This window comes from Dermochelys coriacea, chromosome 6 (assembly GCF_009764565.3).
Source record: "Dermochelys coriacea isolate rDerCor1 chromosome 6, rDerCor1.pri.v4, whole genome shotgun sequence".
NCBI classification, from domain to species: domain Eukaryota; kingdom Metazoa; phylum Chordata; order Testudines; family Dermochelyidae; genus Dermochelys; species Dermochelys coriacea.
This window is the reverse complement of record NC_050073.1, coordinates 59,456,595-59,471,323: the sequence shown is the minus strand read 5'-3', so window position 1 is coordinate 59,471,323 and position 14,729 is coordinate 59,456,595. Positions and strand designations below refer to the sequence as shown.

The 14,729-nt window shown below is 44.6% G+C and overlaps 1 protein-coding gene across 6 annotated transcripts in view; it reads left to right on the top strand.

The window, feature by feature from the left end:
* ACTN1 (actinin alpha 1) overlaps positions 1–14,729 on the top strand; it is a 142,433-nt gene that overhangs the window by 103,072 nt on the left and 24,632 nt on the right. For 4 of the 6 annotated variants that reach the window (XR_006282054.1, XM_038407603.2, XM_038407601.2 and 1 more), the window contains exons 8-12: positions 1,443–1,528; positions 8,786–8,878; positions 10,272–10,502; positions 11,347–11,494; positions 12,985–13,135. Coding sequence is in view for 5 of the 6 variants with exons in the window: in XM_038407603.2 (XP_038263531.1) it covers positions 1,443–1,528; positions 8,786–8,878; positions 10,272–10,502; positions 11,347–11,494; positions 12,985–13,135 (709 nt within the window). In the remaining variant the exon portion in view is untranslated. Of the gene's footprint in view, positions 1–1,442; positions 1,529–3,247; positions 3,334–8,785; positions 8,879–10,271; positions 10,503–11,346; positions 11,495–12,984; positions 13,136–14,729 lie in introns of all 6 variants that reach the window. The other 2 variants (XM_038407604.2, XM_038407602.2) reach the window with 1 other exon arrangement.

Below are 14,729 nucleotides of genomic sequence, written 5' to 3'. Positions count from 1 at the left end.
CTTTCAAGATCTAGATTTAGTGTTTCAAGAGACAGTCCAGTGCAGGACATACCCTTCCCTCGATCGAGGATTCGTATCCTGGACCCTTTTTTGGTGTAGTTGGTTGCCCCCATTTAAATGAAGCCATTTGTTGAGGATTAGAGGAGGGTGTGGAGAACGAATTTTGCAAGAACAACTCTGCCAGTTTTCTCTAGATTTCTCCAACCCACTCTTTTACCATGTCTGGTATTGTAAACTGCTTCCCTCTGAACTGCTCAGTAATATTAGGCATGAGAATACAGCACTGACCAGTTCTGGAAGCAAAGGGAGGGATCCACTTTTTCAGAAATGCCTTTTATAGAAAGTAACTGGTTATCTGAAGGCATTTGGGGCAGCAGGGATTACCTTTTAGAAACATGAAGGGTCCCGTTTGGAAGGCTCCAACTCTCTCATTTGCACTTCAGTCTGCTGGCCAAGTCTTCATTTGTACAGTGGGTGTTTGCCCAAGGCCAGCTGACTCTGAAGAGGGAGGCTATGTTCCAGGCTTGGTTTGGGAAGTGAAGACCTGTGTAAAATAACACATCTCTGTGGTGGGGATACACACAATTAAAACTGGTTAACCAGCGTTTGGACAACTAACAATTTACTGTGCACACTTTTTTGATGCAGGGTTTCCAGCCTCAGTAACCAGTCATGCTTCCTCCTGCCCTTGCCCGCTCCTCATTGTTGTGATCCCAAGGAATTGCCATGTTTTTGGGATGATTTTATAAGACTGTCTCCTCCAGGTGCTCCCAAAGAAATCTACCCCAGAAATAACTGGGTCTAGTTTTGGGAATGATAGAAACAGATGGTTAAGGGCATGCAGGATTTCTCCTACTTTGTCAGAGCAGCTCTCCTTCCTAAAGAAATAGAACAAATGTGTGTACCTCTGCAGTGTAAATACCGATGGCCTGATCTTCAGAGGTGTTGAGTTCTCACCGACAGCAATGGGACTTGGAGCACTTGGCACCTTTTGAAAATCAGACCATCCATATGTTGGGGTGGTTTGAGGGGGAGGAAAAAACTCACCTCAAGAACTTTTAGGGGACAGAGGAGTTGAATTATGCTAAAACTATAAACACAACATCAGCCTATTGGTGCTTTGCTTGGTTCATCCCACTGATTCAACTGACAGCTCTGCCTTGGCTGGATCCCTCTAGAGAGGGACGAAATGTCCCAACATGAAAGGTACTGTGATCCCATTAGGTTTTCCAGGGGCTAGATTACACCTCCTCTTGGGAGTTTTGTTGATGAGGGAAGGGTTGCTGGAGAGGGTCAGGGAGTCCTGCGCAAAGAGTGTACAGAGTAGGACTTTCCTGTGACATGTACATGCCCCACACCAGGTGTCCTGGACCGTTCTGGCTCTCCTCCCTTGCTCTTCTCCATCAGTCGATTTGCTCTTAACTTCAGGTTTTTTTTGACAGACATTGTTGGAACTGCCCGCCCTGACGAGAAAGCCATCATGACCTATGTTTCTAGCTTCTACCACGCCTTCTCAGGAGCCCAGAAGGTATCGCAGGATTCCAAGCTCCCTCCACACAGCGCACCTGGTCCTGTTGCTAATGTCCAAACCTTTTTTCTTTCTCTCTCTCCTCTCTAGCTATGGGCATCTTTATATTATTTTTTAGTAGAGTTGGCTGTTGGTTCAAAGTGGTGTCCCAAACATAATAATTTGGGGAGCAGGGATTGGGAGAGCATATCCTTACAGTCAGTGTACAATAAAGCCACAGGACTGCCGAGTGCACATTAATCCTGTGTACTGGGAACTCTGCCATCAAGATTCCCTCTCGACTAGCTGAGCACCAGCTCCTATCATACCAGTAAGATTAGAATTGGAAATCAAACCTAAATCTTTAACAGTGTTGTGGTGCTTTCCTGGTAGGCCACCGAACTTGCTGCGCAGTTGCTGTGGTTCCCTTGGGTTCAGACACTACAGCATACCACCATTGGAGTTTATTTCTGATTAATCCACTTTTTGGAGAGGGTGGGGAATGTGGCTGGGCAGGAGGTTTCAGAAAGAGCACAGAGTGGCAAAGCTAACACATTCACTCGCCCTTATACACATTCACTATACCTGAGCTACAGGATCTCTAAGGCCTTGTCTACACTACAGGGGAAATTCGATCTAAACTATGCAATTTGAGTTACATGAGTAACTTAACTCAAATCGATGTAGCTTAGATCTACTTACCGCTAGGTCCACACTACACGATGTTGATGGGAGACGCACTCCTGTCAACTCCCCGTACTCTTCTCAATCTGATGGAGTACAGGAGTCGACAGGAGAGCGATCTGCGGGCAATTTAGCAGGTCTTCACTAGACCTGTTAAATCAACTGCTGATGCATCGATCCTGATTCTCTTCCCTTACTCCCTGGGCATCTGTGGAAGTATTTCTTAGACTAACTGAGCCACGGGAGGGATCATCCCAAATACTAAGCTGCCACTCTCCTTGCAGAGTTCAGCATAACACCTATTCCTTTTACACAGTGAACTCAGCCCAGATTCAGCTTGCCTTTGAAGAGTTTATCTGACATACCCTCTAGCGCTGTGGCTCTCAAAATAGAGAGCATCACATATTGCATCTGAGACACCTGCTTTTCCCTTTTTCTTTCCTCCCTGGTGTCCCCCATGGTGGAGGTTGGACAGATGTGTCCTTGCTGTATTTTGCCAAGCAATTGCTTGCCGTTATGTAGTTACTTAAAGAAGGTATTGCTAAGTAAGACCTGATAAATCTCCCTCAAAAATCAAACACTGTAACTGCTTCAGTGCCATAGGATTATCCAGTGCACACTGAAGCAGAGTGGGAAATACTCTGTAAGAAGGCAGTCGGATCTCTGCAATGGCCTGGCCACTTAAGACTCTCAAGCCTTTCAAGAGAAGACTCTCAAAATGCTAAAGCAATAAATAAATTTTATTCTTTCTCATGGCTGGGTCAGGCCCACTGACTGTGGGGCTGTGAAAATATGTAATTTGGAGGTTGGCTCGGAAGAAGAACTGGATACTGGGAGGAGAAAGGGGTGGTACCACTTTGATCCACAGAGCCAACCCTGCTGGTCACTTTCTGATCCGAATTCCCAGCTCTCCGCATGGAAATCTATTTGGCCTGTCCTGCAATGCATGATGGGAAGTTTTTTCTCCCCCTCTCTCACGCCACCCATGACTGTTTATTTTATTCTATGTGCTGCTTCTTACTTTATCCTTTCAACCTCTTTTCCTTCTTTGCACAGATATTATAGGCCCGCTAAGGCCGGATGAGAAGGCCATTATGACCTATGTTTCATGTTACTACCACGCCTTCTCAGGTGCGCAGAAGGTGAGACATTACTCCTAACAAAACCCTCCCTCTTCTCTTCCCTGCCCTCCCAACAGTTAACTCTCTGAGAAACATCTCAAACCTTTGGTCCATGAACACAGAGGCAGGGAATCCCATGCTGTCGCTGCACTGAGCGATCTAACGACATACATAGCTGTTCTGGGATGTATCATCTTTAACCTGGGTGAGGAAACTATGGATTCAGAAAGGGTTCTTTAAACATACTTCAGCTCTTTCCTTTGTGCCTCTCTCTGCATCCACTCCCATGTGGTGGATACAAGATTCGTGTCCAGAGTGGGCACAACCCCACTGACCAAGCCAACAGGAAGACATTGACCTTTAGACTCCATCACTCTTGACTGGATGAGGTGTATATCAAAATAACAAGCTTAATTTCTGCCTTGTCAAGCATCGTCTTGTTCTGAAAGCTGATTAAGATGGGACTGTTGAGGGTCTCATTTTGCAGCTGCCAGCTTCCCTCCCTACTGAGCTCCCACTGGGTCAGTGGCCTCTTCCTGAGCCAATTTTCAATGATACGTGAGCTGCCTAGGAGGAAGTAGCCCATAATTTTCTATCCCTAGACAGTGCTCCAGCGGTGAGTTTCATCCCTAATCAGTCTCAGTTGAACCACCTGAACTCCCCTTCTCTTACCCATGTCTCCTCTCCTGGCTCCTCTCCCTTTTGTTCTTTCCTTCCCACTCATTCGCCTCCCTTCACCAAACCACCTGTTTTTCCCTCCTCCTGTCAGCTTATCTTCTGCAATATTTTCTTTGGTTCTTTCTCTGCTTTTATTCCAAGCCCCTTTGCCTGGCACTGGGTGGCCTACCCCCAAAGGAGCGGATTAGCCAGCTCAGAGATCCCTGCCTCCCACTGGAAACAGTTTTCTAAAATGCCAATTTTCTAGTAGTGCTTTTTATAGGAGGAAAGCTCTGTGCACTGTTAAGTGTAGGTGTGCATTCTCCTCCTTCCCTCCCCCTCCAAGCTCAAGGGGATTCAGACCAGGGGCTTTGGAAATATGGTCCAAAGCCTGAGACTTAGACCCATCTCTAATTAACATATTACAAACAGGACAAAAATGTCCCTTCTTTCTCACAACTACTTTCTATAAAGGATGCACAGTCCACATTCTTCCCAAGGGAGAGCCATGTTGGCAGCATACTAAGTACCTCAGGGCTACACGTAATTTATACAAATCAGTGCTGATAGTAGCCAGCATCAGTTTTAAATCCAAGATGCCACCCACAGGTTACAGGTTCCACATGTAAAGAGCTAGCTTGAAACATGATTTTATTTTTTTTTTATTTTTATTTTTTTATTTAGATCAAGCTGGAACATTGCATGCTGGGACCTGCTCTATTTTATGCAAAATAGGTGCAGCTCTGGTTCCTAGTAAATTGCAAATGTGGTACTCCATTTGGACAGTGCAGAAGTAGGTTCACCTACTTGACATATATGGGTTTGGTGGTGGCTTTGCCATGAGAATCCTGGCTAGTAAATTATTTGAAACTCTTCACAGCAGGCTAAGTGGAATACAAGACAGCTGATGCTTTCCCATAAAGACCATTCTCCCAGAGCCCATGCCAGACTAACCACCAGCCGCAGTATTTTCCAGTTGCCACAAACACAGTTCTTCAGTTTAGGTTGATGGCAAACCTAAAATGTGGGTAGAAGGTGAAAGAACTGGCTAGGTTTCTGATGGCGTTTAAGGTGCTGCCCCTCAATCCTGTGTTGTTCTCTTCTCCCATCCCACTCCATCCTTTGAAAATATTTGCAGCATGTCCTGTGCCCATTTCAGCAATTAGTGCTGGTGCCAGGGCTTCTATTGATACTGTAAACAGAAACATTGTCTACTGCCACAATGTCTGAACAAGTAATTGGAGTAAGAATCAGAGAATTTGCTTCTTAGCTATTAAGGTTTGAATCCATGTAGTCTAACTGGCTTATAGGGAGGATTAAAAAAAATTGATTAAATTGTCAATTTGCCAGCAACTTAACTATGACTGGAGGGTAGGATGTAGCTCCTTTTTGAAGCTCTCCCAGGGCCAGTCCTACATTATCCAGCTGTTGAGTGACAAGTTTAAAATCTCGGGCTAATACAGAGTGATTACTGAGCATGACTCTCACTAGGTCTAGGAGCACAGTGTGTCTTTTTAGGCACTGCCATCTCTTACTTGATTAGGTGAGTTACTGTGATGTCGCTCCATTTTTCATTCAGATTTCTCATTACTGCTACCAGCCCTGAAGGGGAGGTCACATGATCAGCTTTCTGCTTCTTTCATTCTCTTATCCTGAGTCTTTAAAGGTACAGGGGCCCCAGCCTGACATGACATTTGGGTGGATGACTACTTTTCCTTTAAATGATTTATATATAAAAATATATGCCTATACTTGCTTTGGTTGGTTTGCTTGTTTTCTAACTGCTTCTAACTTTCACATCACTAAACTGCATGGGTGTTTAACTACTGGTTGGGTTTAATATGTTTTAATATATTGTAAAACTTCACTTCTGCAGTGAAACTTTCTGAATAACTTCTTGCCATTTTATAATGTGTGTGTTTGGTATGCAGTGTTCTGGGATGCTCTTGGGAATATGTATTAGTCATAGACAGGTGGCCACATCACAGAAACCATTATGGTCCTAGATCGCTTTATTGACATTATCAGCAGGGAGACCCAGGGTTGAATAGGCCATGGAGACCACTCCCCTTTCATCCCTAGAGGGGTAGCTCCTCAAGGCCAGGATTGAGACACATGGGCAAGGTAATGTGGGCAAAGCTTATGGTGTGTCTGCCTGTGTTGTAGCTCTTCTGTGGCTAGAGTCTCTGGGACTGTCAGTCCAGAACCTTTCAGGAGCAGCAAATTGTCCATAAACGTTCCTTTAATAAAGAAACATGTGGTGATCCATCTAGACGTTACGTAGATTGGGTCTACATTCCACTCCTTTCCTTAAACATTCTGCTGCTGCCATCACTGCTGCTGCTCCTCTCCTGGGAGCATTGGTGGGAGCACAAATGGAGATCACATGGAACATTCTGTTGTCTAATCCTAATCACAGCAGGTCAGCACAACACATTGCCTGCAACTCTAGCAGTTGTAGCACCTTGTCTACTGTAATACTCCTACTGTTCTTGTAGTAACAAGATGAGTTAGCAAGAAGTCCAGTGTAGGCAGGGACACTGAGAAGCAGGAGTTGGTGTAGGGGAGAGAGAGAGAGACTGACTTCCAAACAAGCTAAACATCGGCAATTGGGGATTTTTGTGTTTGGACACACGGATACCCAAAATGTGGGGGGGACTGGAGGAAATCTGCCATCAGCCATGTGTGAATAACAGGGTTGGAGAATTAACCCCCCCACACCCCTCCCAAAAAAAATCCCCACCGCCCTGGCTACTATAAAGTTCGAGGTGGATCTCTCTCTCTCTCAAGTTGCATTGGATGTAGGGACACTGGGTATGTCTTTTTGAGATATCATTTGATATCCTCTCTTTAAAGTCCACCTGGATAGCAAAAATGAGCCTTTGGGACCAGCCAAGAGGAAGTTAAAATCAAAACAAGAGTATGCTTTCTGATTTTTTAAACTGTCCTGAGCACTTTTCATTTATACTTTTTACCGAAATGGCTCTTTCCCCTTTAAAGACCATTTCTGCATGTTCTTATTAATGTAGTTAATATTTGTATACCCGCTAGCTGGCCTAGTTTAGCTATGGGAGAGATGACTGAACACACGCTTTTTGAGCCTCTTCCCAACGACTAAGATCACCAGTTCCTTTGGGACTGTACGACTCGTATGTCATTTTGGAGCTTATGATTTTTATTGCTATTCTTGCTACCTCACATCAGCTGCAATAACTAGAGGATTTTGCTCCAGTGACATCAGAGGCTGAATAAACAAATATAAAATGCCTTTTAAAAATAGATGTACGTTTAAACTTGTCAGTCATGAGCTCTTTAAATGGTGGGCTATTTACTGCTCCAGAATCGCGCACACATACAACCACTTTTGATGTCAGTTCCACTTGCAGATCTAGAGCACTGTGTAACTTACAGAATAGGAAAGCTGTAGAGACACCATGTGCATTCACTCCTTGCATTGCTCAACAACAGTCTCCTGTTGGCCACCAGTGAGTGATATAAGGAGTTGGGATTGACTCCCTCTATAGGAAATCCTATCCCAGCTTCCTCAGCCACCTGGAGATACCCACGTTGTAGAGGTAGGATGGTGATAGTATCTTTAGGGCTTCGGTGGGAAGAGGAGATAAGGATGATGATAATGGCCTCTAGCACACTATCTGTGCCAGAAAGAAAATGGCCTTTCAAGTTGTCTGCACAGCAGATGTTGTTCCAAGGATTCTGTCCACCTCTGGAGAAGGATCTAATTCTCCTTCTTGTTCACAGGAGCTGTGCAGATACATGGGCAAGTAATGCCCCAAGAACAAGCCTTTTTATATATTTCAAGTGTTAAGCACGTGCTCTTGCTAATAATGTGGCACTCCAGGGTGGACTGTTCAGACCTTAGTTTGCAGGTGGGATTTCCATTCCTTGATCTAAGTTTCAACATGTCTAGTCTTTCTGCAGAATGCCACTGTAATAATGATACACCATTGCTCAAGAGACTTGATTTAGGGAAGGAGGCAGAGAGATTACCAAACAAATCCCAGTTAGATGGAAGGAAAGTCTCTCTCTCTCTCTCTCTCTCTCTCTCTCTCAGCTGGATCACGAAAATCCAAATAAATATAGGTCACAATAGCCGGTGTGGAAGGAAGGAAAGGTTTCTCCATCCATCAGATAGTTCTATGCCTTGAGATGGAATTGCACATAAAGGGTATCAGACTGTATATTGTAGGGAGAGCTAGAAGATAATCAATTGTTAGAAAGATTTTGGGGGAAAGGAAAGAACAAACTCAAGTATTTTCTTAGAAATTAGGTAAAGACTCACCCAGAGTCCAGTGTCTGTATCAAATACAAATAAACAGCTCTTTCTTAAGGTTAAAAGCGTTTAAGGAAGATTCCCCCAGTTTGACACCTGCCATAGTAGTGCCCAGGCATCATAGATCAGTTATTGGAGTTGCGGCTTTGAGCGTCTGCTTCTGGCATGGAGAGGGTGTCTCAGGCCTCTTATATGAATAATTTCAGAAAAGACCCAGAATTCTGATTGTCCCATAGCAGACTAGCCTAGACTGCTACATCAATTGAGCATGGAGGCTGAATCCACTTGAATGCATCACAGAGAGATGCTTTACTGGGGAGGAAAAAATCAAGTTATGGTAGAAAGTCAAATGAAAAACTAAGTTTCCTGGACATGCTTTCAGACCAGAGATGGGCTGCTAGAGCCAGGGATGTGAGACTTTACCCTTCACCACAGGTATGTAGCGGGAGACTAAACCACAAGTTTTGGGTTATGGTGTTTGTTTTGACACTTTTTCCCCTTCCTGTTTTGTCTCCTGTTTGACAGGCGGAGACAGCAGCCAATCGTATCTGCAAGGTGTTGGCAGTCAATCAGGAGAATGAACAGCTCATGGAAGACTATGAAAAGCTGGCCAGTGATGCAAGTATTCATGGTGCTATCAATTCCTGGGCAGCGTTGTGTGTATTACATGTATTACTGTAGAGCCTAGGTCCTGGACCAGGACACTATTGTGCTAGGCTCTGTACAAACACAGCACTTTGTTTTTAAACCTACAGCCAGATCTCTAGTACTGTAGAATATACGCCATCCCATGTTTCCTTAGAAAATGTTTTCTTCCAATAGGTAAAAATGAAAGACTCTGAACTATCTCAGGTGGCAAATGTAATCTACTTTAAAATGGTGGCCATCCAGAGTGGAACAGCCTTCAGATTCTCAATTTTGTTGAAAGAAATCACTGTATCACTAAAACTAGAGAGAGAGTCATTTTAAGAAGAGATGTGCAATATTGTGCAACTTTATTATGTAGCATCTTTCATATGTTAAGAGTTAAGTAAATCATACTGGGGAAGAGACGTTAAAGGTCTAGGCAAGGAAGAAAATAAGCATTCACTAACATTTGGAAAGAGTCTTTATATGACAGAAACTGAAGACTGTTCCAGATAGCAGCAGCTGCAAGGAGAAGGCTCACACATAGACAGTTATGAGACTGCAGAAATGATCATAGGAAACCTGTGGTAGACAAGTAGAGGAAGCAAGGGGGAGAGCAAAGGGACAAGCAGGATTGGAGGAAGACAATAAAGAACTTTGAGTACAAAGAGGACAGTTGTAAAATTGATCCTGAAATGAACTGGGAGCCACCACAGCTGTTTTGGGATGGATGTGATGAGATCCCACTGCATTGTAGGAAAACATGTGGCAGCTTTCTGCTCCACTGGGAGCTGCCCATTGTTTTATCTTCCTGCTGGCTGCCTAGCAGCTGTTTGCTGTGGAAGACTATTCTCAGAGCTGTGCTGACTTCAAAGAAGTTAGTGGAGAAATGAAAATGGAGGCAGTAACTTCATTTCTACATCATAGACCTTTCTGTGTCAGAGAGGGCAAATCCATTTACAACAGGGTAGCTCCAACAGAGCTAAAACACTGACAGGCTTGCAATATTTTTGAACCAAGCAACAGCCCTGTTAAGGTCTAGCATGATCTGAGAACAGAGTTTGGTCTTGATTCTGCAGAACTGAACTATGAATTAACCACATCAAGGTATTCGATGCTGTAATAGCATGCCTCAACATGGTAATCTATACAGGCTAGATACCATAAGACCATACTTCTATGAAGTAGTGGACAGCCTTTTCTTAAACCAATTCCCCGCCTTTGGCACAACCCTGCTGGCAACACCCAGTTTCAAACATAAAGTGGACAGTCCCTACTAAGTTCTGAGGACACAAGTAGTTTTAACAAAACCTAAAGTTGGGGCTTAATTTGTAATGATTTTGCAGCTATTCTGACTCCTCCCTCTTGTCCTTGCTGTTTTCAGCTGCTGGAATGGATCCGCCGCACCATTCCTTGGCTGGAGAATCGGGCGCCTGAGAACACCATGCAAGCCATGCAGCAGAAACTGGAGGACTTCCGGGACTACCGCCGCCTGCACAAGCCCCCCAAGGTCCAGGAGAAGTGCCAGCTTGAAATCAATTTCAATACCTTGCAGACCAAGCTGCGGCTCAGCAACAGGCCGGCATTCATGCCTTCAGAGGGGAAAATGGTCTCGGTGAGTTGACGTGCTGAGAGCACAAGGCATCTGTCTACCCTTCTGAATAAAGCTTACTACTTTAGACCATATTATTTATATTACCATAGCGCCTAGGAGCCCTAGTCATGGGTGAGAACCCCATTGTGCAAATACAGAAGAAAAAAATGGTCCCTGCCCCAGAGAGTTTACAGTTCTTGAGTAGAAGATAAGACAGACAGGCATGAGAGAAGTGTGGCCATGCCACCTTCATTTTCAATATGAACTACTGGTCACTGTATGCAAGACTCCATCCTGATAAGAACAGTTAGATCAGGATGGGATATTTGCTCACTGGGACCTGTTGTCCTCATGCAGACTTTTCCTCCACATTAAGGTCGGACTGGTGGTCCAGCCTCTGCTTCTCTGTGTACAAATTAGGTCCAGCCCTCAGGCTTCTGACTAGCTTCTAGTGAAACCTGTGATTGCGTGAACACTGGGTCCACAAACTAATTTTGTATTGACCTCTTGGATTGAAGGAGTGATCAAAGAGGTTTTTTCGTACTAGGAGGCATGTGACTGCCTCTCATGACATTTAACTGCATTCATAGATAACATGCTGTGAGTGGAAGTGCTTCACAGAGTATCTCTTTTGGGTTCTGTGGTTCTGACCTGCTAAATGCACTCCATCCGGTCAGATCATCAGTCCACTGCAAATCTACGTCTCATGACTGTGGAGCCAAAATACAGCCTCCTGTTGCTACAGAGTGATTGGAAGCCTATGGCCCACTTGGATGAATGCTCAAAGCATGATGCTGAAGAACATTCCCCATCTTCTGAACCAATCCCTTCCTCTCATGCTGCTGTACCTTTTACATCACTGCAGGACATAAACAATGCATGGGGAGGCCTAGAACAGGCTGAGAAGGGCTATGAGGAATGGCTGTTGAATGAGATCCGAAGGCTAGAGAGGCTGGACCACCTGGCTGAGAAGTTCCGGCAGAAAGCTTCCATTCACGAGTCCTGGACAGATGGTAATGCCAATCCTAATGCTTCCTTCTGAAAGCATTTTGCCTCTGAAAACATGCCATTGCCTATCTGAAGATACAGAGGGCTGGGTGTCACGGGAGTAATTGTACTGGTCTTTCACATCTAGATTAGAGCTGAGCAAATTGGTTCGGTAGCCAAACCAATAATTTTTTGGTTAGTTTTGAATTGAAACTGAATTTTTTTTTTCTTGCTGGGGGGGAGGGGGACAGAAAATTTTAATTTTAAATCAAACAAAATAGTTTAAATGGCGATCCAGAGGGGCAGTTTCTAAACAAAATATTGATTTGGATTGATATTTCATTTTGAAAGTGTCACTTTGAAAAGAAAAGTTGAAATGTTTGATTCCCCCTCCCTGCCTAGCTGAAGGAATTTGCTGAATTTGTGAATAGTTTTGGTGTCCTGAAAAATGCATTTTCAGCTAATTTACGATTTGCCAATAATAATAATAATAATAAATAAATCACCCGCTGTAATCTAGATACCTGGGTTGGTTTATTTTTTTTATTAGTTTGGTCTCCATCCTTGAGCCCAGTTTGGCACAATTTCATTTACTAAACTGGACAGGTCCAAGACGGTAAGGGTAGAGAGTGCTGCATGTGGAAATGTAGATTGATTGGCAGAGCTGGAGGGAGGTGCTTCTTACAGCTGGCAAAGCTGTTATTGGGTCATGCGGTGTGTGTGTGTGTGTGAGAGAGAGAGAGAGAGAGAGAGAGAGAGAGAGAGAGAGAGAGAGAGAGTAACTTTCATGAGCACCAACTCCACTCACATTTTTAAGGAGAAAAAATAATTTGGAATGTTAGTATTGAGAAGAGATTCAGGTATAGGAAAATAATAATGTAATGAAATAGCACCTAAGGACTATATTCAGGGCCCCATCGAAATAAGTCTTATACAAACAAACAATATAGTCAGAATGGCCACCGTATAGAGCATGAGTGTCAGTACATCTCTCTCATCTGAGCTGGAAAACTGCTGGTTGGCCTGTGCAAATATATGCTTTTAATGTTATGCCTGAAATATATATATCATTGCTAACTCACCTGCTTTATTACCCTTCCAGAACCTCTCTGACAGAGTGATTACAACTATATTCCATAAAATATATTCTCTAACTAAAAATATATTAGCATGGCCACATTCTGATTGTGTAGACATCTTCCCCTTCTGGTCACATGTCCTGCTTGCCCCTCCAAGATAGAGACCTCGATCTGGGTCACAGTGTGACTGACAGCACTCGGTTGAGCAGCGCTGTTGGCAGTTAACACTTAATACTTACAATCCAAGAGACATGTCTGAGACTGAAAAGTGTGAATCTCCAAACCGGCCTGTTTTGATTACAGAGTGTTCAAAGGGTTACATTTGGAGTAGTGGTGGGTCCACCATTGTAGTGTAAGCTAGTTGGCCTGAACATCGGCATCAAGAATCCATGCCGACTTACTGGTTTAATTCTCCTGTCCTTTGGCTCCCGCTGCAGGTAAGGAGGCAATGCTGCAGCAGAAGGATTATGAAACTGCTACGCTGTCGGAGATAAAGGCCCTGCTGAAGAAACATGAGGCCTTTGAGAGTGACCTAGCTGCTCACCAGGACCGTGTGGAGCAGATTGCTGCTATTGCACAAGAACTCAAGTATGACTGCTGCCTGCTGCATTTGCCTTTCTAGGAGCTAGAATGGGGACCTTGAAGACTAATCAGCTTTGCCATCCTGCCCAGCACAATCATAAAACAATCCCTGTTAAAATTTAGAGTGCAGGAATGCAGGAAAATCCCAATATTTCTGATGGGAGAGGACACTATCCTCTGATCAGGGGGCAGGAGGGGTTGAAACACATGAGAGGTGCAGGTTAGGAAACTCTCTATGTGGGGAAGATTAGTACTGGTAAGATAGGAACACATGCTTGATTTCTGAGAGGGGATTCCTACCCTCTTCCACCTCAGTGTGCTTCCATTAACTCTTCCTTAAAGAGCCTGGTCCTCTTCCTGCTCCTGCGGATTTCAGAACAGTTGCTGTAGGCTATTGCAGTTTTTCAGGATGAGGAATAGCTTTTGTGGTGGTGGTGGTGATTTCTATTCTCTTCTTGCTAGCTTAGAAAGGGCAACCAGGAAGCTACCCTATAATTCTTTTCCCTCCCTCTCGTATATCAAGCCCTGCTTCGTCTGCCAGGGTGGAGAGATGGACCCATCAATCACAGATTTGTTTGAGCTGACTTGTATGATTTCAAGCAGGTGCTGTTGTTAGGCCCCTGAGGCCTGTGCAGGTGAATAAGGCCCCATACTTCCAGGAGTCCTGCACTATATGCCTGGCCTGGCAGCTAGAGCACCGTCCACACTCCAGACTGACTCCAGGGCCAGTGGGTCCCAGGACAGACTGACTTCCCTGATTGCCTTCCCTTGCCCCTGCTTGGAGTGCTGCACTTCAGCTCTACTTGATGCAGGGGTCACAAGGAAAGTGGAGCCTCATCAGTTGGGGAAGCTGGGGTGTGTTGTGGCCACAGTTTGAGGGCAGTTTGTAGGCAGGCAAGAGCTGGTCAGTAGCATGTGAGGAAGAGAATTAGCTGGGGCTGCATAAGGACCAGCACAACTTGGTGTTGGTTCAGTTCTTTATTATTGAAGAATAAGTATCCATCCTATCTTGACCTGAACAGCATGACTGGGGTAACATCAGCATTTTTGAGGCTGTGGAGCTGTTTTCTGTACAATATCAGGCTTATTGGATCAGTCCTTCACCAGCAGAGATTTTAGGAATTGCACCCTTGTCCACATCAGGAGGTACCTCCGAAGGGGAGGAGAACCAAGTTACTTCTCAATCTCTATGAGCGAAGATTAGAACAAAGGCCAGCTAGTCAATAGGAATTAGTGACCCTCCACTTCCAGAGTGCATACTGCATGTTAGCCAAGCACCCAAATCTCTGATTGCAGCAGAGAGAGAGAGAGAGAGAGATTGGAGATCACTGGTCCTGGGATGGAAGAGATCATCCCCTTTCAAGCTGTATGAAATGCAGGAGGGAACAGAGGACTCAGTTCACGTCCCAAAAACCAACCTCAGGATTGGCATCAATTGTTCTTTGTTAGCAGCCTCAGCAAAAAAGGGCCAAGTAACAGAGCATGAATGCTGATCTCCCCTCTCTCTTGGAGATATTCTAACAAGTCAAGGTTGAGACATGTTGGTTGTGTGGTCTGGAGGAAGCCTGCCCTGCTGCTGTCTGTGCTGGGCTTGTACAGA